Source organism: Camelina sativa, chromosome 2, assembly GCF_030686135.1.
Source record: "Camelina sativa cultivar CO46 ecotype springtype chromosome 2, ASM3068613v1".
Lineage (NCBI taxonomy): Eukaryota > Viridiplantae > Streptophyta > Magnoliopsida > Brassicales > Brassicaceae > Camelina > Camelina sativa.
This window is the reverse complement of record NC_141881.1, coordinates 30,654,916-30,681,664: the sequence shown is the minus strand read 5'-3', so window position 1 is coordinate 30,681,664 and position 26,749 is coordinate 30,654,916. Positions and strand designations below refer to the sequence as shown.

Below are 26,749 nucleotides of genomic sequence, written 5' to 3'. Positions count from 1 at the left end.
ATATTTTCCTAGGTAGTGATAAAGAATATATTTGTAACATACGATATACTTAGGTATAAAGAAATATACTTTTAATGGTAACAAAAATAAAAAATTTGTAAATGGATATACATCAGTGTATTATAGCAAAAAAATGCTTTTTATAAATAACGTACCTTTTTTAGAAGATCGAAGTTTAGGTCATATGAGTAGGTCATCTAGTGCACATCCAAGTTCTGGCTTCGATAATTCAGAAGATGATATACTTTTTCTTCCAGAGACAATGTTTAGAATGAACTGTGTACCCGAGTCTGCCCTTTCGCCGGTTACCAGAGCACAAAGCAACTTCAAAACAGACTTCTTTGGGGTACTTGATACTTTACCGCAAGTTACTACCAGGAGTCATGTCATGATCGAGAGGCTTGGGATGATGCCTGAGTACCATAGGATGGAAGACAGAGGAGTTCTGCGCCGTAAAAAGGCTGAAAAAATGGGTTTTAGTGATGATCAAGCGGCTCTGGTGTCACAGAAAGTTGTTGCACGCATGCTTCTGACGATGGGATTCGAAGGTGCAACCGAGGTTCCGATTGATGTCTTCTCTCAGTTGGTTAGCCGACATATCTCTAAATTAGGCAGTATTTTGAAGCTTCTTACTGATAGTTACAAAAAGGAGTGCTCAGCGTTGCAGTTGATTAAGATGTTCCTTAATACGACGGGATATAGGTGAGTTTCTTTTGAGTGGTTTTGCCTCCTTCGAGTGATTTGTGAAGGTCAATCTTTTCCTTAATGAAGTCTAAAATCCTTAGATGTTTCTTGTCGTATATGTTCTCCCTTTCATAGCATTTTCCTCATAGACACATGTTAGTAATAAAACTAACATTGATAGTTTTGTTCATCTGTTCATATGATTAACTTTGACGCTGTTTTTCAGTAATCTTGGGAGTTTAGCAGAGCTTGTTAGAGATAGTACTAAGAGCCATCCTCCTCCAAATCAGAAACAAGCACAAGTACTGCAGCAACAGTTACATCTGCAGCAACAAGCATCTCTCCGGTTACCGCAACAAGTATGTACATAAAATTGTTGCGCTTATCATTTGGCATCTTAATTGGTTTAAATATTGTGCACGAAGAGATCATTTATTTAAATAGTTACTTTTTTCGCTTAACTTCTCTGACTTCTTGTTCTGATGTGATTGCAGATCCAGAGGCAAATGCATCCACAGATGCAGCAAATGGTTAATTCGCCAACCTTTCAGCAGCAGCAACAGCTAGAGAGACTGCGTAGGCGTCAAGTTACATCACCACGACCCAACATGGATATGGAAAAAGATCGGCCGCTGGTTCAGGTAAAGCTAGAGAATCCTTCTGAAATGGCAGTAGATGGAAATGCCTTCAACCCTATGAACCCAAGACACCAACAGATACAGCAGCAACTCAGACAGCAACAGATTGCTGCCATGTCGAATATGCAGCAACAGCCGGGCTATAACCAATTCAGGCAATTGGCTTCAATGCAAATTCCACAAATGCAGACACCGTAAGTAGCCTCTCAGAACTCAAAAAGTCACATTGTTCTATATACCTACTCGACGGGTCTTAAAAGTTTATGTCTCCATTCTAATTGCAGTACACCAGGAACGGTCAGGGCTCAACCCGTTAAGGTAGAAGGATTCGAACAACTAATGGGAGGGGATTCTTCTCTTAAGCATGAGTCAGATGATAAGCTGAGATCTCCACCTACCAAATAGCATTTTGTAGAGAGACCAACTACCTTGACCAAGGTAATCTGTGTTTCACGTGTACACAAAGCCCTGTTAGTTTAACTTTTTGGGTCAATTTATTTATCTGATAAATGTCATCTAAGTTCTATTATCATCTTGTGCAAAAGAGAGAATCGGATTTGTAGGTTTCGATTATTGTATGAAGAACATTAACGTTGTGTTGTTACATTATTTGCTTTTATTTTTCAACTCTTATTAGTAATAATTTATTACACATCTCGCTGAGGTTGATAGAGAGTACAATTAACTTCTTTATTATTTGCTCTGGGCTCCTGTTCTGGGATTCTCCAAAACTCAATAAAAGCATATGCATACTGATCTTGCAGTCTCTTGTAAAGAACAGAGCACAAAATGACACTGTTTTGTCAATGAGCTCACATTGTGTCAAGCCCATCAAACCAAAAGCCTGTGAACAAAATACAAAGAAGAAGCCCACGACTCAAGAACGGTCACCTGCAGCAGACAACAAAGCAGTAGCAAAGGAAACCGTACAAGGTACGACAGTGACCCTGCATAATCGATTCAAGATGTTGGGACCAGTTGATGAAGATGAAGCCACATAATCTCTCCCAAAGAACTCTCTAGAATCTAGGTTTAATCTTATGAGACTATATAAGTGAGTTCTACACAATGTAATAGTTTTAAGGATTGAATAATAAAGAAACAATCTTTCACCTCTCATATTTTCTTTCATGGTATCAGAGCCATGGACGGCTCCATGGAACTCTTTTCTTCTCCTTCACTACACATCTCTTACTGTGTTACAATCAAGCTCACAGAAGAAAACTACATCATATGGAAGTCTCAGTTTGAGTCTTTCCTTCGCAGTCAAGCCCTACTTGGGTTTGTAAACGGTGCAACCAAGCCACCACAAGAAACAATTCCTGTCCGAAACAAAAATGACAACAAGACGGAAGAGGTTTCAAATCCAGACTTCGAGAACTAGTCTCGAGTAGATCAAGTGGTTAAGGCCTGGTTACTTGGTTCGATGAGTGAAAATGTAATGAGGCTGGTAGTCGGATCTACAACTTCTCATAAGGTATGGATTACTCTAATCTCTCACTTTAACCGCACATCGTCTTCTAGGCTGTTTGAGTTGCAAAGACGTCTTCAAAATAGTGAGAAGTTAGATAAAAGCATGTCAGAATATCTTAGAGGAATTAAAGATATCTGTGACCAACTTGCTTCTATTGGTGATCCTGTTAGCGAAAAGATGAAGATTTTTGCAGCTTTAAGAGGTTTAGGTAGAGAGTATGAGCCAATCATAACTGTTGTTGAGGACTCCATGGATAGAGTTCCTGAACCTACTTACGAAACTGTTGTCTCTCGCCTAACTGGATACGAAGATCGTATACAACGATACTCTGTTTCAACTGAAGTGTCTCCTCACTTAGCCTTCAACACGATGAGAAACGTTGGCTCTCAATACAGAGGAAGAGGTAACAGAGGCAGAGGCCGAGGAAGCTACTCTACTAGAGGTCGTGGATTTCACCAACAGTTCAACACGTCTCGACCATCGAACTCCTCTGTTACATCAACTGAGAAACCAAACTGTCAAATATGTGGAAAACGAGGACACAATGCGTTTGAGTGCTGGTATCGGTTCGATGAAGAGTATCAGCAATCTCCTCAACCTGCAATCAATGCTGCTGCGTTCTCTGCTCTTCACATTACTGATGTCACCGAGGACAATAGCTGGTATCCAGACTCTGCTGCAACAGCGCACATCACCAGCTCGACTCAACGCCTGCAAAAGGCGCAACCCTATCATGGAACAGATATGGTGATGGCGAGTGATGGGAATTTTTTACCTATCACACATGTTGGCTCTGCAAACCTTCCCTCCACATCAGGTAATCTCCCACTTAAAGATGTGCTTGTTTGTCCTGAAATAGCTAAATCATTATTGTCAGTTTCAAGGTTAACTAAAGATTATCCTTGTAAAGTCTCGTTTGATGGTGATGATGTTGTTATAAAGGACAAAGCAACACGCAAAGTTCTGACAAAGGGAAGGGAAACTAATGGTTTGTATAAACTGGATGACCCTAAGTACAAGATATTTTACTCTACAAGACAAGTCAAGACTAGCGATGAGGTTTGGCATCAAAGGTTAGGGCATCCACATCAGCAAATCCTTCAACTTCTATCTACAAATAAGGCAATTCAAATCAATAAAAGTACCAAGAAGGTGTGTGAGTCATGTCAGCTTGGGAAGAGTTCAAAGTTGCCATTTGTTTCTTCGACTTTTATTGCATCAAGACCCCTAGAGAGAGTTCATTGTGATCTCTGGGGTCCCTCTCCTGTATCTTCTGTTCAAGGATTCAGATTCTATGTTGTGTTCATTGATAACTTCTCAAGATATTGTTGGCTATATCCTCTAAAAAGAAAATCTGATTTCTACTCAATCTTCATCAAGTTTCAGTCTTTTGTTGAAAACCTTTTACAAACAAAGATAGGGACATTTCAATCTGATGGAGGTGGGGAATTCACAAGTCAGAAACTTCTTACTCATCTGGAGGCATCTAGGATTCAACACTTTGTCTCCTGTCCTCACACTCCTCAACAAAACGGTATAGCAGAGAGGAAGCATAGGCAGTTAACAGAGATGGCTCTAACTTTGCTCTTTCAAAGTGCTATACCACAGAGTTTCTGGGTAAAAGCATTCTTTACATCAAATTTTCTGAGCAATCTCCTGCCTACAAGTGCTCTCGCAGATAACATAAGTCCTTATGAAGCTCTATTCTCGAAACCACCAGAATATTCCGCCTTAAGGACTTTTGGCTGTGCCTGCTTCCCGATGTTGAGACCATACAGTCAAAACAAGTTTGATCCTCGCTCACTTAAGTGTGTTTTTCTCGGATACACTGAAAAATATAAGGGATACATATGTTTTTATCCTCCTACTGGGCGTGTATACATCAATCGCCATGTCATCTTTGATGAAACAAGTTTTCCATTCACAAGTGTATACAGTTATCTTCACAAATCATCGCCCACACCACTATATGCAGCCTGGCTCAAGCAGCTTTCTACTGATACTACATCCTGTGCTCCAGTTGCAGACTCTGCAGAAGCCACTGCAACCGCAACAGAACAGATTCCTGTTACGACAATGCCAACTCCAAATACAACAAATGACACTGTTTCTACCGACGATATGCCAACACAAAACGTGACTGATCTTGAACATGATGCTGGTGATGTGAGTTCTGAGTGTACGGCAAGCTTAGATCTTGATCCTATAGGCAACAGCTCACACCCACCAGTCTCAAATGTGCAAAGTTCAGTTACCAGTGATAATATCTGCACAACTGAAACTACTTGTGAGTCAATTGCAGAAACTTCAACCCATCCAATGACAACTCGATCAAAGGCTGGTATTGTCAAACCGAATCCTCGCTATGCTCTTCTCACGCATAAAGTATCCTACCCGAAACCTGCAACAGTCACTGCAGCTCTTAAAGATCCCAACTTGACAGCTGCTATGACTGAAGAGATAAGTAACTGCAAAGAAGCAAATACATTCTCTTTAGTTCCTGAAACACCAGAAATGCATGTTTTAGGTTCCAAGTGGGTTTTTCGGGTCAAACTCAATGCTGATGGATCTCTTGACAAGTTCAAAACCAGACTCGTCGCTCAAGGATTCACACAGGAAGAAGGCATAGATTATCTTGAAACCTATAGCCCAGTAGTCCGAACAGCAACAGTAAGAGCGGTCCTTCACTTTGCAACAGTCATGAACTGGGAAATCAAGCAAATGGATGTTCAAAATGCCTTCCTCCATGGTGATCTCAATGAAGTTGTTTACATGAGACAACCTGCTGGTTTTGTTGACAAGGATCATCCAAATCACGTTTGTCTTCTCCATAAATCACTCTATGGCCTTAAACAGGCTCCAAGAGCTTGGTTTGACAAGTTTAGTAATTTTCTGCTTGATTTTGGCTTCACTTGCAGTCTACGAGACCCTTCTCTGTTTGTCTGCTTTAAAGGAACAGACATCATTATGCTGTTACTCTATGTTGACGATATGGCGATTACAGGAAACTCCTCTGAGCTTCTCTCCACTCTCCTTGATGAGCTAAACAAGCAGTTCAAAATGAAAGATCTTGGGAAGCTTCACTACTTTCTTGGCATTCAGATTCAATATCATGAAAACGGTATGTTCCTGTCACAACAAAAGTATGCTGAGGATCTCTTAGCGGCTGCTTCTATGTCTACTTGTGCTCCTGTCGCGACACCACTTCCTCAACAACTGAACAAAGTACCAAAACAAAAGGTTTTGTTCGAAAATCCCAAATATTTCAGAAGTTTGGCTGGTCGACTGCAGTACTTGACATTAACAAGACCAGACCTGCAATTTTCTGTCAATTATGTTTGTCAGAAGATGCATGAACCTTCAGTGTCTGATTTTCATCTTCTGAAACGGATTCTACGCTACATCAAAGGCACCACTACGATGGGAGTCTCCTTTGCTCGTCACACAGATTCTAAGCTTCGAGTGTATAGCGACAGTGACTACTCTGGGTGTCCCTCCACAAGCAGGTCCACTGGTGGCTTTTGCACGTTTCTTGGCCGTAATATGATCTCTTGGTCGTCAAAGAAACAGCAAACTGTGTCCAAAAGCTCTACTGAAGCTGAATAAAGAGCCATGTCCGAAGCAACCTCTGAAATAACGTGGATTGTGAATCTTCTTCATGACTTAGGCATCCAGCTACCTGCAACACCGGAGCTCAACTGCGATAATCTCTCCGCTGTCTATCTCACTGCAAATCCGAGCTTTCATGCTCGCACAAAGCACTTCGCCACACACTATCACTATGTTCGTGAGCAGGTCGCCTTTGGTAACGTGATTGTCAATCACATTCCTGCTCACTTTCAACTGGCGGACATATTTACCAAATCTCTACCCCAAAGGCCTTTTGAGTACTACAGAACCAAACTTGGCGTAGGCGTTCCCCCCACTCCAAGTTTGCGGGGGAGTGTAAAGAACAGAGCACAAAACGACACTGTTTTGTCAATGAGCTCACATTGTGTCAAGCCCATCAAGCCAAAAGCCTGTGAACAAAATACAAAGAAGAAGCCCACGACTCAAGAACGGTCACCTGCAGCAGACAACAAAACAGTAGCAAAGGAAACCGTACAAGGTACGACAGTGACCCTGCATAATCGATTCAAGATATTGGGACCAGTTGATGAAGATGAAGCCACATAATCTCTCCCAAAGAACTCTCTAGAATCTAGGTTTAATCTTATGAGACTATATAAATGAGTTCTACACAATGTAATAGTTTTAAGGATTGAATAATAAAGAAACAATCTTTCACCTCTCATATTTTCTTTCATCTTGTTCCCGAAAATTTTCTTTTGCTGAGATGTAGCATTGTTTCTATAGAAGTTTCCTTCTTCTTCCGCAACAAGCGAACAACTAGTCTTGATTATGTTGACATACTGACCTCTTCCACTCTTTGAGGTCAGTTTACTTGTCATTCTATAGTTCTCTGTTTCACTCTCTGTTTTGAAAAAAAAACTTATGAACTACATTTTGTTATTGGATCTCAAGGATAATCTCTTACAACACGTCACACAAACACTTATACTAGTTGCTGCACTCACACTCTCAAGGATAATCTCTTACAACACGTCACACAAAAACTTATACTAGTTGCTATACTAGACGTCTTCTCTAACATTCTCGTTCTCCGCACCGAATTGAAATATTTTGATTTCCATGGTGGGCATGCAGAGGGTAAAACAGGTGTGTTCTGGGACGTGGTGGATTTCCCAATCCCTGAATGTGATCCTGATTTGATATCTAAGAAGATCAAATCAGCTCTTGATGAAAAGGGTGGTTATAATGGTCCTTTGTCAGTCCGGTTGTACGATGTCGAAGATGAGAAAACCACGAAACAAGAATTGATTGATAAATATGAGGCTGCCGGAGTCAGTTTCAATTTCGTACCTGAAGGTGTGAATGAAAACCTAGTCCCTCTCTTATCTTACTATATTGACATATAGATATGTTATCTATTCTTAAATATCTCCCTTGTTGATATGTATAATATAGCTGCAGAGGCTCATGGATATGATAGGGTTCATAAGATGTTATTGGACATTCTTTTGTGGGCACTCAACGACGGTCGTGACTTTTCAAATTTGATTATACTCTATAAAAATAATCAAAGAAAGTATACCTTCAATATTCTTGAAAGTTTGCATTTGGGGGCGGGCCATGTCAATGTTCTCTTATCAGAGCGTGCATCAAATTTGCTACCTTTTACTGAAAGCTCAGCATGGCTTTGGGATAGGCTTTGTGAAAGCCTTTCATCGGATTCAGATGGAGACGGAAGCTCACAACGTGCTGATCATACTGATGCTGTTGCCCATATATCCGAGGACTAGCTAGGAAGCAATTCTAAAGAGGAGAGTAACTAATGTATTTTCTTCATGTTATATATGTTTATAATCTGTGATTGGTTGGTTCTCTTTGGTTTTGATCGTTTAGTCTTTTCTTCCCGTAAAACAACAAAAATAATAATTGAAATATCTTTTAATCTCAACCAACACAACTCATAACATTAAAGCTAATTTTAAACAAAATTAAAGCTAAGTTTAGATTTCAAAGTGTAAACGATGTCAAACCATAAGATGAATACAAACTTTGGTAGTAAATACTGGTAATGAGCTTATAGCTTGGATCAACAACATTACAACAATATGGTCGCCCTTTGCCCTCTCATAGCTCTGGTAGCACCTACTTTTTTTTTGTATATTCTTCCATTACACTCAAACCAAAACACACAGCTCATAATTTATGACATGCACTCTAATTTTAATACACGGACTAAATCTCAATGGAGGCTTTCAAGTTAAACAAAAGAGACAAAACCAAAAGATGTATACAAACTTAACTAGTCAAATACTAGCTAGTAATTTATTCATAAAATCTAAAGATGAGAATACTCTCTCGGCCTTTTGTCTTTCTTGAGATCTTATTGGTTTTGGGAGTTACTTCCTCCTTCCTTGATTATAGACTTACATGTGGGGCAGCGATATCTACAGTCCTCCTTGGGTGAGGTTCCGATTTTGTTTAAGGGATCTCCAACACTTGCTTCTAACAAGGTAGCAGGATCAAGGAAGACAATATTGTAAATATCTTTCTCTTCCAAATTTCCAAGAACACTTGCGACCTCCTTCTCTTCAATATTGATGTTTCTTGAGAGTATAATCAAATTGGCTAGTCTACCACGGTTGAGCAGTGCCCAAAGAAGAATTTCCAATAACACTGCATACTTATTTCCTGAAATAGTATAAGACGTTAAAAAAAAACAAAAAGGTTTACATTAGATAAAAGGAGATTCACACCTTTGGGTAAGGAACAGATTCGGATTCCGTTATCGTAATATATATTTCTCAATTCTTTGGAGAGTGTATTCTTATCATCAACAAGCGCGCGGATACTCACTAAACCATTATAGCGCTTTGTAAAATTAGGGTTGCATTAATTTATGCTGCGTCCATGCATGGCCAGTATTTGGGTTTTAGATTCGGTTTTGGATATATCCGTCCAGATATCTTAAAAAAATGCTTATTTCATCAGTCTCTTTGCTAGGGGCTGTGTGTATTAATTTACGCCGCAGTGAACTGAGCGTGAACTGGGCCTAATTGATATCCGCCAGGCCCATCCCTATAAGTTAACAAGTCTTAACCCTAAGAAACAAAAGTTTCTACGTGATCTAGACGTCTTCTCTCATGTCGCGGACGCCGAAGATTAAGGGTGTACACGCCGGTAAGATCCCTCTGTGTCTTGCTCGACTCGAAATTGTTACTTCTATATAGAAAGATTATGATTTGTTAAAAAAAAAAAAAAAAAAAAGACGAGTTATGGAATGGATTGTATTGAAATATTTTTGATTGCCATGGTGGGCAGAGGGTAAAACAGGTGTGTTCTGGGACGTGGTGGATTTCCCAATCCCTGAATGTGATCCTGATTTGATATCTAAGAAGATCAAATCAGCTCTTGCTGAAAAGGGTTGTTATAATGGTCCTGTGTCAATCTCGTTGTACGACGTCATAGATGACAAAACCACGAAACAAGAAGTGATAGATAAATACGAGGCTGCCGGAGTCAGTTTAAATTTCGTACCCAAAGGTGAAAATATGAATTCCTCCTTTTTACCTAATTATTATCCCTCCTCTCTCTTATATAGATATATAGAGATATATCTAAATCTAATCTAGAGATCTCCGTTGTTATATGTAGTTGCTGAGGCGCATGGATATGAGAGAGTTCATAAGATGTTCTTGGACATTGGTTTGTGCGTACTGAAAAAGGGTGAATGGTCCAATTTGATTATACTCTCTAAATACCTCAAAGAGATAGAGATGTTGGCTTTTCTTGGCTATTTGCGTTCCTTCAGTATCAATGTTGAAGCATCTGAAGTGATACCTCCTACTGAACGCTCCGAATGGCTTTGGCTTAGGCTTTGTGAAAGCCTACCATCACAAGGAAGCGGAAGCTCACAACTCTAGTGTTGACGATTAAGCTCAAGTGTTGTGGTGATTCTCATGCCCTTGCCAATTAGCAATATGAAGAGGAGACTAGTTATATAATCTGTGATTGAATTATTCTCTTTGCTTTTTTGATCATTTTGTCTTTCTCTTTGCATAAAACAGAAAAATATATATACAATTGAAATATCGTTTAATCCCAATAATCTTTTATGGACTAAGAGAAAACGTTTTTGTTATTCTGATGCTGTTTTATAAATATGTGAGCTGATGATTTGTGTGTTAGATGTTATGAGGAATCCAGTTTCTAAAAGATTATCACTTTTCTTATGCAATCTAAAATTCCTGACGCAGTTGAAATCGTTACGGGTTTATCATCTCTCTGACTCATTATATTCACAACGTACTCCCTAGCTAGTAGTACTGTGTGTATTATTTTACGCCGCAATGATTAAGGCAACAGGGTTTAACTGATATCTACAAGGCCCAATAAGATACTATCTGAAGTCTGAACTAACCCTAATAAGAAGAGAGGTTCAAGATATGCGGCCATGCACAGGTCTCTTTACTAGGATTGGTACTGGCTTGTTGTTGAGACAAGTCTCTTGATCGAAACCATGTCTTCCGATTCCGTCGAGGAACCCGCCAGGTCTCATTGGAATCATCGTCACGTCAGTAAGAGATCCCTATCTATGTCTATGTATTGCTCGAAATTGTTTTGGTTAGAATCTCTCATCTGATTGTAAAATTTTGAATCGATTGTAATGAATTATTATTTTTGATATCGTGGTGGGCAGAGGTTAACAAGAACACAGGTGTGTTCTGGGACGTGGTGGATTTCCCAATCCCTACTGCTGAATGTGATCCTGATTTGATTTCTAAGAAGATCAAATCAGCTCTTGCTGAAAAGGGTTGTTATAATGGTCCTTTGTCAATCTCGTTGTACGACACCGAAGATGAGAAAACCCTTCTTCCCCCCTCCACGAAACAAGAATTGATAGATAGATACGAGGCTGCCGGGGTCAGTTTAAATTTCGTACCCAAAGGTAGAATATGAATTCCTCCTTTTTACCTAATTTATCCCTCGTCCTCTCTTTATATCTTATCTGCTTATATAGATAGAGATCTCTAATCTAATCTAGAGAGATGTCCGTTGCAGAGGAACATGGATATGAGAGAGTTTATAAGATGTTAGTGGACATTCTTTTGTGGGCAGTGAATAGTCCTGCCTGTTCAAATTTGATTATACTCTCAAAAGGAGCCATCAAAGAAGAGAGGACCCTCGAAATTATTGAAAGTTTGTATTTCGGGAGTTTTGATGCCAAAGTTGTCTTACCAGAGCGTACATCAGAATTGATGCCTTTTACTGAAAGCTCAGCATGGCTTTGGGAGTTGCTTTGTGATGGAGGCGGAAGCTCACAATCTTGTGCTGATACTGATGCTGTTGGTCCATCCGAGGACTAGCTAGGAAGCAATTCTGAAGAGGAGGAGGAGACTAATTAATGTATTTTCATCATGTTTAATGTTGTTTATGAACTGTGATATTGGATTATCTTTGGTAGTCTTTTCTTCCATAAAACAAAAATAATAATTGAAATATCGTTTTTACTCTTTATTGAAGACTATCTTGCCCTTAACTGGCAGGTGATGAATGATCAGATATAGCTCAGTTATTTGATCGAACACACTTGTTTCTATTAATCTCAACCAACACAGCTCATAACATTGATGTCAAACCATACGATGAATACAAACTTAACTTAGTAATAATTTATTCATAGACCAACACAGCTCATAACATTGATGAATACAAACGAGTCTAAAGAGGAGAATACTCTCTCCACCTCTTGAGATCTTATTGGTTTTGCGAGCTACTTTGGCCTGCCCTGCCAATAATAGAATTACAAGAGGGGCAGCGGTAACTAGAGTCCTTCTTGATGGGTTCTCCAACACATGCAAGTAACAGGGTAGTAGGATCATGAAAGACAATATTGAACCTACCATCCTTTCTCAAACTTTGAAGAACCCTTGAGACCTCTTCATTGATGTTTCTTGAGAGTACAACCAAATTGGTTGGTAGAGCACGTTTTGTCAGTGCCCAAGGAAGAATTTCATGTAACATTGCATATTTATTTCCTGAAATAGTATTTACCAAATCAATCAAGACCAAGGCGTTAAAAAAAAAGAAAAAAAAAAACAAGACAAAAGATAGATTCACACCTTTGGAAAAGGTAAAGGTAAAGATTAGGTTTTCCAAATATATATCCAGCACTTCTTTGGAGAGTGTATTCTTATCCTCAATGAACGCGTGGATCATTCCCATATTGCTTCCCTTATAGCCCTTTTTCGAAAGACCGGATGTGATAGTCCGATAAACCAAACCAGGATCGAGTTGGTTAATGATTGACGAATCATCGACGAACCAGTAGACTTCTGTGTACGCGTCTGCAAAGATGAAATATTATATATAAACAATACACAGAAAAAAAAAAAACAAATTTAGAGGTCTGTCCTTACTAGCGAATTTTCCGATGGGCTGGGATAAATTGCTGAAAAATGTTTCGACGTTGGGGCTATCGAGTAATTTATCGACGGGGTTGGATGAGAGACTAGGCTTTGTAAAATTAGGGTTGGTTATAGAAGAAGAATTACAAGTGCCGCAACGGTAACTAACGTCTTTGATATGCTCGACGAAGACAGGGGGGGTTCCAGCACTGTTCTCTAATATGCTGCTAGGATCTAGGAAGACAATATCGAAATCAGCTTTCTTTTTGATACTCTCAACGAGACTTGTCAACTGCTCGTCAATGTTTTTTGAAAATATAATCAAATTTGATTCCATAAAATGCTCTCTCTCTCTCACTGCCCAGAGAAGAGTCCGCACTGACATGTTGTAAACTCTCTGATATCTACTTCCTGTAATATATAAATAATTTGTATATCAACGGAACGGAAAGATGTAGACTAGACCACACACACACATATAATATAAGTAAAAACAATAATAAATAAAAAAGGTAAAGGAAATTCTCACCTCCAATGTTGAGATAGATTCGGGAAATATAATATGAATTTCTCAAAGTTTCCGAGACATTACCATCAACGAACGCATAGATGCCATTACATTGAAAACCCTTATCCTCAAGATCCGAGTAGATATTACTATAAACCAAACCAGGATTTAGATGATCAAGGATTGAGACATCCTCTACGTCCCAGAACACCCTTGTATTTTTCGCTAGCAAGAAGGCTTAACAAAACAGAGACAAAAAAAAAAAAAAAAAAAAAAAAAAATTAGATCATCCGTTAAAATTATTGACAGATCGAAAATTACCTACAAACCCCAATTGAGAGATCTTACAGTAGTGTTCTTTTGTGGTTTCCATTGACCCAGCAGCTTAGTAGTGATTTTAGAGACGAAGATTAATGAGAAATTTCGAGAGAGATGCTGGATGATCGGCACTTCGCAAAATTAGGGCTACTGATTTGTGTTGCATATCTATATATCCCAAAACATATCCGGCCTAAGGGCATTCTCATCCCTCATCCTGCTGTTGGGTGTCAAAAAAGCTAAACAATAATATTTTTAATTTAATTTAATTATTTAATTATTTTTTTGTTTTTCCAACAAATCAAGAGATGACAGCTGTTGACATTGTGTCTTATTTGTTCTGGGCAGAGACACTGATCACACATCTTTCTACCATTTTCTTATTTTTTTTATTTTTTTATTTTTCTGATCCCATGTCAAAGATGTGCAAAATGGGAGTGCTCTAAAAGACATTATTTATTATTAGTTAAGAAAGTTTGTTCTTTGGCATATATATATATATAACATTATTCTAAGAAAAATATGAAAAATATTTGAAAAGATTAGGCCCGGATATAAGAAAAATATATGAAATTTTAAGTTGTGATCAAAATATTATTTTATTTCATTTGATTTTTTTTTAAACCGGATTTAGAGTTCACACACTTTATTTTGCAATATAATTTTTTGTATATTATTACATGATAGTATAATTATATTTTAATTCTATGCACTCAATCAATCCTAATGAGTAACATTTATAATTTATATATAAAAAGTGCATTGTATGAAATTTATACCTTACTTAATATTTTATAAAAACTAAAAATTAATGAAACATCATTCTCAAAAAAACTAAAATTTAATTTTATCTCATATTTGAAAAAGTAACAATATCTTAAATATATTTGTTTAATATTTTGTAATCTCATAATTAATAGTTTACTACTTGTCCAACATTATCATAAATTAATCAAAAATTCAAAAACGTTATTATGAGAAAATTATTTGTTTATGTAAATGTGAGTATCTACAATCTTTTTTCTTTTAGGATGAATAATTAACAGTATAATTTATTTAACTATGGTATTATAGTAATTAATTTTATAATTTTCTTAATTTTTTTCTTATAGAATTAGTAATTTAAAATTAGAATTAGTATTATTTTTTATTTACATATATGAACTATCTTTTTATATTCATTAAATTGTTTAAATTTTAAATTTCTTATAATTTACTAATATGTTGAAACAAAGTTACATGACAAAAAAAATAATTGTTAAATTGACACGTGTCGCGATCACATGAGTTATTAACTTTGAAAACCAAGGTTTATATAACAACATAATATTGAATACGCTATTAAATCATTCACCGATTGAAAAACTTAAGAAAATTACATTAATTTATTATTTTGATTATCTTACATTATGTTAATCACTAATTTCACACATTAAATCTTTTCAAACTTTCATCACTTTTCTATATAAAATTCTTTTTACTATATGATTATAATAAATAATAATTGCAATTAAATTGCAAATATTTTCCTTATTAATTGCAAATATTTTCCTATTAAAATTAGTAATTTAATGGATAACTTTTCTGTTAGAATTAGTGATATAATAGATTACTTTGGTTTTATATACTTTCAAAAATATTAGTTGTAATCTTTTTATTTTTAGGATTTCTTAATTTTTTATAATTATTAAATAAATTTTCCTTTCACACATGTCAAAATATCTTATTATATAAAGTTGGGTTTTGAAAGTTAGCCACTAACAGGATTTTGACACGTGTCGAGTTATTAATTTGAGATTTTGAGATGTGTAAAAGTTAATATTTCATAAAATAAATTTAAGATAATGACAAAAACAACAAAATTATTTAAACAATATTAATAATGTAAAAAGATAATTATCAAAAAAATACAAAAATTAAACAGTTTCTTAAAAAATAATTATAAGGAGATTATATATTTTATAAAATTTAAAATTATAACATTATTTACTTATTTTTAATTTTAAGTTATTAATTCAAAAAAAAATAGAAAAGGGATTAAGAAAAATGTACAGTTAATTATTAATTCTAAAAAATATAAATACTCACTTCTACATAATCGTCACACATTTTTCATCTAACAAAACAATTTATTCAAAAACAATGTTTTAAACTTTGTTCTATCGGTAAAAAAGTTTTAATGGGAAGGTAAATTTTCTTATTTTTTTTAAACCAAAAACCTTCTCATACTTTCTCTTTTTTTTTTTCAGTTTAGAATAAGTAAGAGATTAATATGTTCCTAAACAAAAAATGTAAGATTAATATATGCGTCTTCTTTCTAATACAATATTTTAAATTTTTATTTTAGTGTTTTAGATTGTTTTATTTAATTTTTATTTTCATCTCTGATTTGAGATTCATATATTACCGTACTTATAATTTTCATCTATTTCTTTAATTACGTCAAATTAATTTTCTTCTAATTTTTCAACTTTGATTGGTTGATCATAGACCCTTTTTTATGCAAACATAATTGTTACCATTCATTCAATCAATCCCAAAGGAAGATAAAGAGTAGAACCCCATCAATCTAATGGTTGGATAAAGTAGGCTAATCAAACACAAGCATAGGAGCTCGGAGATAGAGGCTACATCATGATGTGTCAAAGACACTTCCACAAATACATTGAGAAATATAATATTAGTTACTATCAAAAGATTTTGTGACATTGGAAAAGGGCTTTTAGTTTTATTGGTTGCCAGAGCATGCCACTTTGAGATAGTTAAAAGATGTGAACATGTTCTCTCCACACATGAGTAAGGCAGAGCATGTTCTCTTCATGGTGGAAGAGGTTGGACGCCTGCAAGGTTATCTCCCCAAGGGAGGAAGGCGGAGCCACGGTTTCCTTCATGGTGGAGGAGGTTGGACACAAGGTTCTCTCCATAAGGGAGGAGGGCAGAGCCGAGGTTCTCTCTATGGTTGGTCATACACAATTGTGTGATACATCATTGATTAGTATACTATGTAATATACTTTTTATTTGAGAAGTTTCTTGAACCGACAATTTTAGTGATTAAATAAATTATGCAAAAATGAAAATAAATAGAAGTATAATAGTTGGGTTAATGTGTTTATATAGATATTTTCTTAGGTGGTGGTAAAGAATATATTTGTAACATACAATATACTTAGATGTAAAAAAATACACCTAATGGTTGGATAAAATAGGCTAATCATACACAAGCTTACAACAAACATAGATAGATAGATTGGAACACTATAAACTGTTTTTGATAGATCCATAGGAGCTCGGAGACAGAGGTTACGTACATCATGATGCGTCAAAGAAACTTCCATGAATACATTGGGAAATTTAACATTAGTTACTATCAAAAAAATTTGTGACATTGGAAAAGGGCTTTTAATTTCATTGGTTGCCGGAGCATGCCACTTTGAGATAGTTAAAAGACGTAAACATGTTCTCTCCACACATGAGGAGGGCAAAGCTAAGGTTCTCTCGATGGTGAAAGAGGTCGGACACATGCAATGTCATCTTCCCAAGAGAGGAAGGTGGAGCCAAGGTTCTCTTCATGGTGGAGGAGGTTGGACACATGATTCTCTCCATAAGGGAGGAGGCGGAGCCGAGGTTCTCTCCATGGTTGGTCATACACTATTGTGATGATACATCATTGATTAGTATACTATATAATATATTCTTTATTCGAAAAGTTTATTGAATTAACAATTTTAATGATTAAAGAAATGCAAAAGCTAAAATAAATAGACATATAATAGTTTCCGTTATGTGTTTATATAGATATTTTCCTAGGTAGTGATAAAGAATATATTTGTAACATACGATATACTTAGGTATAAAGAAATATACTTTTAATGGTAACAAAAATAAAAAATTTGTAAATGGATATACATCAGTGTATTATAGCAAAAAAATGCTTTTTATAAATAACGTACAACAAATTTTAATATATTTTTGTTAAATTAATCTTATTTACAAAAGTTTAAAACCCGCACATCGGGCGGGTCTTTATCTAGTTATTGATACACTTGAGAAATGTCGTGATTATATGGAATAAAAAGGAGTAAAATCTCCGTGAAGTACTCAGGCTAAGCTTCTTGGGGTCGAAGTTGCGGGTGTGAAGAGGATGCACATCATGTACATGGTAGTTAGTGAAACATACACATAACCTCCCTGACCAACATTGGGCCCATTAGACATCTTACATACGGGCGCCCGACGAAATCTCCACGGTATGGCTTAACTGACTCAATGATGACAGCATGATATCCTCTGAAAGAAACATTCTTCTCCAGTGGACCGAAGTATATATCCTCTCTTTGATCAAATAACTTGGAATATTCAATCAAATCCGCGGCAATTGGGCCAATTCGAAGATAGCATAAAACTTCTTCGACAAGACTAATTAAACTGCTTCACAAATTGTATCCTTTCGTTAGCGCTTAAAGAAGGAATTGGAATTGAACTGCAACTAAACTGCTTCACAAACTGCAAGTTGTCCAATCTTGTGAAGCAAATGCATCAAGACAGGTAACAAAATAATCATATGTTTGCTTTATACAAGTCAGAATTACAATAAAACCTTTTTAAAAAAATCATCATCTTTGATGTGGAAACACATTCTTTTGATCGGTTTTGCAGGCAAGGTGCACCGAGAAGAAGGAAAGGACCAACACAGGGGATCAAAGGACGTGCGCGGTTTAGAACCGAAGAAGCCTTTTATGAGAATCCATACCCAGAGTGTATTTGCAGTTCAAAGCAGCACAGATAACCCTAGCTAATATATTTCCAACTTTTTTTTTGGTTTCTTCAAAACATTCAATTTTTGTTCTGTATCATTAGATGGGCATAGTTATCGTAGTTATAGTTACCACATATTTCTCAGATTAATCCTGGGACATGTACGATTTTACAATTAGAATAGCCATGGAATTTTTTCTTTTGGCATTCAAAGATTCAAAAGTTCTTCCAGACCTATTGTTATCTATAATGGAAACACGAACGAAACATCATAGTTTACTACTGATCCAGACAAAATATTTCTACGGTTACAAGATCTACTGAACGAAGAGCGTGTTAATTTTTTACAGACAGAAGTCATCTTAAGGATTAAGCAAATGAAAAGAACACCATGACCATTTTGAAGTGTAATGACTCTTAGCTCTGCTCTTTGTAAGGAGTCCAGATCATTTTGCTAACATCTACATCAAGGCCACCACGGCCTGCCGCTTTCAAGTGTCGATCCAGTACCTTAGGATCCGCGCAGATCACGTGTTGTCCTTTCCTGTACTGTATCAGTTCCAAGCTCTGAAGGGTGCTTAATATATCTTCTGCTTTAATTGCTGTCATGTCACTCAGCTCCTACATTTGGTACAATGGTAGAGACATTATGAAATAACCTGTTGTTGGATAGGCTTAAAAGCATAATAAAAGATGCCTATGTATACAGTACCTTGATAGATATGTTGCCCTTGTGCTTTTTCAAGATGTCTAATAAAATCCGAGTCCAGTAACCTCTGTAACTCACTAAGCCTAGATCAGAGAGGGGTCGCTCTGGTGTCCCGACTTTGCCCTCTTTCTTTGAGAGTTCATAGGCTATATAACGAGGCATAATGTGTAAGCTTCATAGAGAGATGTGAGATAAAATAACAAGAGAACAAAAAAAACTCACAGAAGGCTATTAAGAATTTTCCGTAGCCTTTCCTTTGATAAGGAGGAAGGGTGAGGATGCAAGCCAAGTTGTAAGCTTCTTCCGAGTGTTTCTCCTGTACCAACAGAACTTGCATTTTTTCATCACACTATCAAACTGAAACCGAATATGTATATAACAGACTCAAGAGCCAAAGAGTGCTGAACCTTTGAAAAGTATCCAACCATGTGACATCCACGATCATCACATTCACAGAGAATATAGAACAGGAACAAATCAACATCATAGTAAAGAGTTTTGTGGTCAAGAAATAGCTTCGCCAGATAACAGAGATTCTGCGCGTAGACCTTGTTCTTCTTGCCATCCACCTGTAAAGTATTACAAAAATACTCCCAGCTAATGAAACGTATGTGACAAAGCTGAAGATATGAATATCCCTTGCATAGATAAGAAGGCTAGAGCAGACGATATAAAAATTCCATCCTCAAGATATTACCTCAAACATTGACAAAGTAGAACTTCGATAGATTTCATCCCCAGGGGGGTGCTTCAGATCACATTTTCTCTACATTAAAAAAGGAAAATTGAGTATAATTTAAGTAAAAAAGTAATGTATACAACTTGAAGGAACCATAAAAGGTATGTATGGAAAAAACAATAAAGGTACTCACCATATGTCTTTGAAGCTGCTCTTTGCGCTTCATAAAACTAAGGCAAAACTCACAGAAAAAGAGCTTCACACAGTCATTGTATTCTGGCGGAAAAGGAGAGAAGTACCATGTCTCAATTTCATATTTCCCAAGCTCAATCGTTGCTATGTTCTTCACTTTCGTGAACTCCTCGTGTTCACGCAAACTCGCAGCATCCAGCTCTTCATGACCCTATATACAAATATTGAAAAAAAAAATCAGAATATAACTTTGACACACAGTTCACCACACTAAAGATACACAATCACTTACCTCTACATGTGTCTCATCAATCTTCCGTTTCTGGTGCCGTGTCATCTTCAAGCTAGTCACCTATTACCACAAACCCGCTTTCTCTGTTTCAGTACAAATCACAGAGAAGAAAGCTTAAGAATTTGAAGAAAAAAAATGGCTACCTTGTCTTCAACTTTTTCATCTAAAGCACACTCTACTGAATCTAGGTCTAGCTGTTCCAGCTTAATCCATTCATCCAATCTTCTATTAACTGCAGTATTCACAAGAAATTGTGATAAATTCAAACAACTTGAATCTCAATTTCCGAAATTTTCATCTCCAAATCCCTAAACCCTAAATTCACAAAATTAGATAACATACACTCAGTGTAGTGAACGTAATACTCGTAATCATTGTTGCCACCACCATAATTCTTCCGGCGCTCGATAACCTTCACCGGATGGTACTTCCCGTCTCTCCATTGACACATCACGCGAGTACCAACCTCGAGAGGAAGCACCCCTGTTCTTCTCTTCTTCGACGAATCCGATTCTGAGATCACGAGATCTAGTATCGGAGCAGGAGTATGATTCGTAATCGCACCTCCGCCGTTGGTTACCGGATTATTGTGGTTCGACGCCGGTGTTGCGATGACCATCGCCGTCTCTGTATTCGCAGACGATCCCATTTTTTTTAATCGGGTCGGAGATTTTTTTTTCGGGTGACGGGTAAAGAGCACAATTTGTAAACTATTGTAGCCCATTAATTGCTTTAAAGCTAATTTGGGCTTATCTCTTTAATGGGCCTAGAGTATATCTATTACCGTTGTTAATACACGTTTATAACTGTTGAGTTTAAGGTTTAATTTTATAATCGCCAGGGTTTAAAGTTTTTAACAATGATGATTAGCAGGAGAATTAAGAGTATTATAAAAAGGAGTACTATGAGATAAAATAATTTCTAAAATAAGAAGAAAACGAGTGACAGAGTCAGTTGTTTTTGTCGTGAATGGGAAACAGCCAAACAAGGCTTTATGATTTGTACTAATCACAAGATTCACAGATCAAAAAACTCACAAAGTTCCAAGAAGCAAACACCAAACACAACTCATCATCATGTCCTTGAAGTTATGGTCATAGATTCGCACACCATGTTCCTCTAAATTAACCAAAATGATTTTAAAGAACAACAAAAAAGATTCACATGGTCACTTTACTGTATCTTTTTTTTTTTTTTTGGGATCAAAATCACTTTACTGTATCTTCTTTTTTTTTTTTTGGTCAAACTGTATCTTCTAAGTGAGAATTTACATATCATTTTTTTTTTCCGGTGAATGAACTAATGTGTATATATATGTATGACTTACTTTCGAATAATGAACTAATGTGTATGTATGACTTACTTTCGAATGAAGAAAGTTAGAAAGAATACAAATTGATTCTTATTTCAGTTGTTCACATGTAAACACGTTATATGGCATCTTGACAAAAAGAAATATCACTTAATTCACATTGAGAATTCTTTTGTTTTCATATAGGACTATTATATATAGCAACAATATGTATCCTGTAAATTTGAATCCCAATTGTAACAGCCATATATAATATTAGCATAACTATTGGACTAAATGTCATGGTTAACGTAGTTAATGTGCTATTGTAATTAATTGTCATACCACGTAAAAATCAATAAAAGGTACTAAAATCATTTCATATTTTGCAACTACAAATGATAAACAAAAGTAGTATTTATTTTTATATATATTTTAAAATACGTAATATCAAGAAACTGCTTAAAATATAAGACAAGAATCCTCTTTCTTCCATCTCTATCTCTCTCCGTAGACAGTTTGCTCAAACCCCTCTTCTTGAAATGGCTTCTTCTCTTATCTTCCTCCTCCTCATCTTTACCCTATCCTTTCCATCCTCAACCCTAATCTCAGCCAAATCCAACGCGACAATAATCGAATCAACTTGCAAAACCACGAACAACTACAAATTCTGTGTCTCGGCTCTCAAATCCGACCCAAGAAGTCCCACAGCCGACACAAAAGGTCTCGCAGCCATTATGATCGGCGTTGGTATGACAAACGCCACTTCCACCGCAACTTACATCGCCGGAAACCTAACATCCGCTGCAAACGACGTCGTCCTTAAAAAGGTGTTACAAGATTGCTCCGAGAAGTATGCTCTCGCCGCTGATTCTCTCCGTCAAACAATTCAAGATCTTGATGATGAAGCTTATGACTATGCTTCCATGCATGTGCTGGCGGCGGAGGATTATCCTAATGTTTGCCGCAATATTTTCCGCCGAGCTAAGGGGCTGTCTTATCCGGTGGAGATTCGTCGGCGTGAACAGAGTCTGAGACGTATCTGTGGTGTTGTCTCAGGGATTCTTGATCGTCTTGTTGAATGATTTACATTTGCATTTTAACTTTGGTAAAATCTCTGTTTAAGTTATCGTGTTAAATGAATTTTAATATGGAATTTGCATCTTTTTTAATACCGTTACTCTTTATATTACTGTTCTCCTTCGCTACTACTTTGAGTACTTTCAAATTTCCAAGAGTATTTGACTACAATACTTATCAATCAATTTACTAATCATACAAAAAAATCATAAGTCGTGTTTTAGTGCCAAAGATTTGGGGGAAAAGGTCTCTTAATTAAGAAGAGTTGGGAAGTAGAGATATTTTTATAATTGTTTGATTGAATATATATCAAATCTCTAGGTAACTTTTGCTTTATCTATATATGCATTATACGTGTTACCATCGCTCCGGAGATGTTTTATACTTTAAAAAAAATCGCGATAAGGGTCTTCAAAAGTGGTCTTTAAAGTGTCATCTTATAAAGAGAAAGGTAACGTCGTCTACATATTTTTAAAGCTGGAATAGTCATCGACCACATAACTACTACTACTACTACTGCTTTTCAAGACGACGTCGACTGATATACGAATCAAAAGCAAAAGATTGTGTGGCTTTTTAAACAAAAGTAAATTGTATTTTAGGTGGAAAACATTTATATAAATGATTGATTTGAGTGTGTGTATGTTCGTAGGTCAGTGACTACAGTTCTCTCCTTCTCCCTAATAATAGAACACGGCAATTCGAATTGTCAAAATCGAGTTTAGCGCGGTCCAGTCAAAATTGACACGAACCAGACCGGATTTAGATTTAACCGGGCTAGTCGGTGGATAAAATCGTCATTTAACACGTAGACTAATATTTTTTGGCGCCCAAAAGACGCGCCACTGCGAGACAGTTTCTTCTTCTTCTTCCCACTGATACTAAAATCCCTAAAACCTAAAATTTTTCCCCTAATTTTCTCGAGAAAATCCGCCACGATTCTGGGGGCATTGTGCACGATTTAACACATAGAAAAAATGAAGGGAGGTACGATTCAGATTAGTTGGCACGACGGGAAGCCGGTTTTAACCCTCGATTTTCACCCGATTTCCGGTTTACTCGCCACCGCCGGAGCCGATTACGACATCAAGGTTATGCAGTTCACAGCTCAAATCTTCGATTTATGTTGATGTTGACCAATTAGTATCTAATTGATCGGTTAATTTTGGAATTTTAATGTTTGAAACCCCAATTGTTGGAATTCAGATGTTTGAAATCTGGGAATTTTTTTTTTTGAATTGTTGAATTTTTGCATTCACTGTAGACTAATAAATTGAAATAATAATTTCAGCTATGGTTGGTAAATTCTGGTCAAGCGGAGAAGAAGATTCCTAGTGTATCTTATCAGAGTAGCCTTACTTACCATGGATGTGCTGTTAATACCATTCGTTTTTCTCCATCTGGTAAGCATCAGAGATTTTTTTGTTATTCCTGATGAGGTGTTCTTGAGTTGTATGTAACCATGTTAATTTATGTGCCATCTAGTGGTGACGAGTGTTTTGTGATAATGTGCAGGGGAACTACTTGCCTCAGGAGCAGATGGTATGACTGAGAACGAGCATATCTGGTTACTATGATACAAGTGTGTATTTGTCAAGAAACTAATTGCGCAGTTATATTTTTGTTATAATGCAGGAGGTGAGCTAATCATATGGAAGTTACATCCTAGTGAAACCAATCAGTCCTGGAAAGTTCACAAGTCATTATCGTGAGTCCTTTCATCTCAATTATTAGCTTCACTACCATGCTTTCTGTAATCTTTAAATTGAATACTGTTGTTCTATCATTAGGGGGGGAATGATTCTGTAGGTTGGTAACATTGTTGTAAGAATATGGACTCAATCACATGTAGTAGTAGGCCATGGTGGGAAGCATGCGGCACTAAAGTTATCCATTATCTCTTAAGCAGTAATGTAGTCTAAGATAATTATTTTGTTTGCCCTGCTAGATTTCATCGAAAGGATGTCCTGGATCTTCAGTGGTCTCCTGATGATGCTTATCTGATTTCTGGCTCAGTGGACAACTCTTGCATTATATGGGACGTTAATAAAGGTGAGCAAAGCTAAAGAGTAGATGAATTGTTTTTGGCTCCAGATTTTTTCTGCTTCTAAAAAATTCCGTATTTGCTACAAGGTTCTGTACACCAGATACTGGATGCCCACTGTCATTATGTTCAAGGTGTTGCCTGGGATCCCTTAGCAAAGTATGTAGCCTCTCTTAGTTCAGACAGAACATGCCGTATATATGTCAATAAGCCTCAAACAAAGAGTAAAGGTGTTGAAAAAATGAACTATGTTTGCCAGCATGTTATCATGAAAGCAGATCAGCAACGGGGTGATGAATCTAAGGTCAGAGAGAAAGAAATATTTATTCATTATTCCATCACAAATACACAGTATTCCTGATTTCAAAATGACATTTATGCAGACAATAAAAACCCATCTCTTTCATGATGAGACATTGCCTTCTTTCTTTCGAAGATTATCATGGTCACCTGATGGATCTTTTTTACTCATTCCAGCAGGTTATTATACTTTAAAACCTGTCTTGTTTTTCAGAAAGTTGGGATAGATCATAGATGGGCTAGATCATCACATTGTTAGCTAGGGTATTATTTATGTCGCTAACAGTCCTTGTCATCACTGTGTTGCATTTCCAGGTTCTTTCAAGGTTTTACCCACATCAGAAGCTGTGAATGCTACCTATGTCTTTTCTAGGAAGGACCTTTCAAGGTAAGATTATTATCAACCCACCATCTCTTGTTTGGAAGTCGTAGCCAATTGACGTCAACTGCTTGAGCTTATGTCTGAGATGTTTATAAAACAAGACAAAAAGTCTCACACTAGCTCATTTCCTTTTTCCACAAGCAGACCTGCACTGCAGCTTCCAGGTGCCAGCAAACCGGTTGTAGTGGTTCGTTTTTGCTCTGTTGCATTCAAACTCCGTGGTTCAAATTCTGCTGGTACATATTATGTCATTTTTAAAGTTCTTTTTTATATGACAGAAAAGCAAGGCCGTCATGACGTATATATTTTTCTTAAATCTGCTAATTTTGGTGATCTTAAATGGTATTTTGAATCATGCAGAAGAGGGTTTCTTTAAGCTTCCTTACCGTCTTGTCTTTGCCATTGCAACTTTAAATTCGGTGTACATATATGACACAGAGTGTGTCGCTCCAGTTGCAGTCTTAGCAGGTCTCCACTACGCTGCAATAACTGATATAACATGGTAAAAAGAATATACACATTTACTTCAGATCTAAATGCTTATTGCCCCAATATCATAATCATTTGTTCAATAGGTCACCTAATGCCTCGTATCTAGCACTGTCCTCACAAGATGGCTACTGCACAGTAGTTGAATTCGAAGATAACGAACTAGGAGAATCCATCCCCATATCAGGTTTGTGCTCTTAGTTCTTTCGCACTCAACCTTCCAGTATCCGATTTTGACCCATCAATCCTATTGCAGTCGGAAAGAAACCCGTGGACAGTGAGGAGAAACAGCATCATATAGGGAAAACTGATGAGCTGATGACCGAAACAAGACCAGCTGAGAGCAATAAACTGGCTGAAGCAGAACAAAACGAAGAGAGTAAACAGCCATTGCCGAGCTTAGTTACGACAGATGGCAAGGATAAAGAGCATCATGTTATGCAGAAAACCGATGAAGTGATGACGGAAACAAGACAAGAGGAAGAGAAACAGCCAATGCAGAGCAAAGTTAACACACCTGTCTCAAACAAACCAGCGAGAAAGCGCATCACACCGATGGCTATAGATCCCTAATGATAAACTAAGTACTACTGATGTATACATTTTGTTCCATCTGTTTTTTTTACTCCAATTATTATCTTTCTCATAGGCTACACATCAAATATATAAATTGCATCGATGGATTTTTTTTGTAGCAAATTACAGTCAAGAGACCATGTTGGAAGTGGATAAGTTTCTTTAGTCCTACTCCTATGTGGCTATGTCTCGTCTTAAAAGCAATGTACATAAACTCACTAGTATAACACATGAGAATGAGATGGATGGTTAAAGTTTTATTATGCATCATTAAGTAAATACATGAGTTAGTTAGCTGGGCATCAAAGGCCCAAAAATCATACAAGCAAAATGCAACAATCCGTGACGCGAAAGGGATG

General features: G+C 36.7%; 8 protein-coding genes across 8 annotated transcripts; 6 read left to right on the top strand and 2 right to left on the bottom strand.

The window, feature by feature from the left end:
• The first annotated feature begins 159 nt into the window (after positions 1 to 159).
• Positions 160 to 1,976, top strand: LOC147949359 (uncharacterized). The gene is made up of 4 exons (XM_087492585.1): positions 160 to 702; positions 911 to 1,043; positions 1,179 to 1,516; positions 1,607 to 1,976. The coding sequence occupies exons 1-4, from the start codon at positions 185 to 187 to the stop codon at positions 1,725 to 1,727; spliced, it is 1,110 nt and encodes a 369-aa protein (XP_087348711.1). The 5' UTR covers positions 160 to 184; the 3' UTR covers positions 1,728 to 1,976.
• A 5,049-nt stretch (positions 1,977 to 7,025) lies between these two features.
• Positions 7,026 to 8,159, top strand: LOC147949358 (uncharacterized). Its single transcript, XM_087470796.1, has 3 exons — positions 7,026 to 7,041; positions 7,423 to 7,725; positions 7,825 to 8,159. Exons 1-3 carry the CDS (start codon positions 7,026 to 7,028, stop codon positions 8,157 to 8,159), a joined length of 654 nt encoding a protein of 217 aa, XP_087326922.1.
• A 1,276-nt stretch (positions 8,160 to 9,435) lies between these two features.
• Positions 9,436 to 10,496, top strand: LOC147949357 (uncharacterized). The gene is made up of 3 exons (XM_087478584.1): positions 9,436 to 9,546; positions 9,688 to 9,909; positions 10,021 to 10,496. The coding sequence occupies exons 1-3, from the start codon at positions 9,510 to 9,512 to the stop codon at positions 10,287 to 10,289; spliced, it is 528 nt and encodes a 175-aa protein (XP_087334710.1). The 5' UTR covers positions 9,436 to 9,509; the 3' UTR covers positions 10,290 to 10,496.
• Positions 10,497 to 10,668: 172 nt separating this feature from the next.
• LOC104743591 (uncharacterized) lies at positions 10,669 to 11,883 on the top strand. Its single transcript, XM_010464654.3, has 3 exons — positions 10,669 to 10,943; positions 11,066 to 11,314; positions 11,428 to 11,883. The coding sequence occupies exons 1-3, from the start codon at positions 10,886 to 10,888 to the stop codon at positions 11,730 to 11,732; spliced, it is 612 nt and encodes a 203-aa protein (XP_010462956.1). The 5' UTR covers positions 10,669 to 10,885; the 3' UTR covers positions 11,733 to 11,883.
• Positions 11,884 to 11,941: 58 nt separating this feature from the next.
• Positions 11,942 to 13,806, bottom strand: LOC147949356 (uncharacterized). Its single transcript, XM_087492572.1, has 5 exons — positions 13,630 to 13,806; positions 13,303 to 13,518; positions 12,786 to 13,184; positions 12,489 to 12,713; positions 11,942 to 12,404 (listed from the first exon to the last, which is right to left on the bottom strand). Exons 1-5 carry the CDS (start codon positions 13,652 to 13,654, stop codon positions 12,124 to 12,126), a joined length of 1,146 nt encoding a protein of 381 aa, XP_087348698.1. The 5' UTR covers positions 13,655 to 13,806; the 3' UTR covers positions 11,942 to 12,123.
• Positions 13,807 to 18,537: 4,731 nt separating this feature from the next.
• Positions 18,538 to 20,926, bottom strand: LOC109124495 (histone acetyltransferase of the MYST family 1). Its single transcript, XM_010464642.3, has 9 exons — positions 20,571 to 20,926; positions 20,372 to 20,460; positions 20,229 to 20,288; positions 19,938 to 20,147; positions 19,763 to 19,831; positions 19,473 to 19,634; positions 19,288 to 19,381; positions 19,069 to 19,211; positions 18,538 to 18,977 (listed from the first exon to the last, which is right to left on the bottom strand). Exons 1-9 carry the CDS (start codon positions 20,875 to 20,877, stop codon positions 18,774 to 18,776), a joined length of 1,338 nt encoding a protein of 445 aa, XP_010462944.1. The 5' UTR covers positions 20,878 to 20,926; the 3' UTR covers positions 18,538 to 18,773.
• Positions 20,927 to 21,912: 986 nt separating this feature from the next.
• Positions 21,913 to 22,691, top strand: LOC104743566 (cell wall / vacuolar inhibitor of fructosidase 2). Its single transcript, XM_010464635.3, has one exon. The coding sequence runs from the start codon at positions 22,062 to 22,064 to the stop codon at positions 22,602 to 22,604; it is 543 nt and encodes a 180-aa protein (XP_010462937.1). The 5' UTR covers positions 21,913 to 22,061; the 3' UTR covers positions 22,605 to 22,691.
• A 738-nt stretch (positions 22,692 to 23,429) lies between these two features.
• LOC104743554 (chromatin assembly factor 1 subunit FAS2) lies at positions 23,430 to 26,559 on the top strand. The gene is made up of 12 exons (XM_010464622.3): positions 23,430 to 23,690; positions 23,891 to 24,002; positions 24,115 to 24,141; positions 24,235 to 24,307; positions 24,548 to 24,651; positions 24,733 to 24,947; positions 25,027 to 25,123; positions 25,259 to 25,331; positions 25,470 to 25,561; positions 25,686 to 25,827; positions 25,901 to 26,001; positions 26,071 to 26,559. The coding sequence occupies exons 1-12, from the start codon at positions 23,577 to 23,579 to the stop codon at positions 26,385 to 26,387; spliced, it is 1,467 nt and encodes a 488-aa protein (XP_010462924.1). The 5' UTR covers positions 23,430 to 23,576; the 3' UTR covers positions 26,388 to 26,559.
• Positions 26,560 to 26,749: the final 190 nt, after the last annotated feature.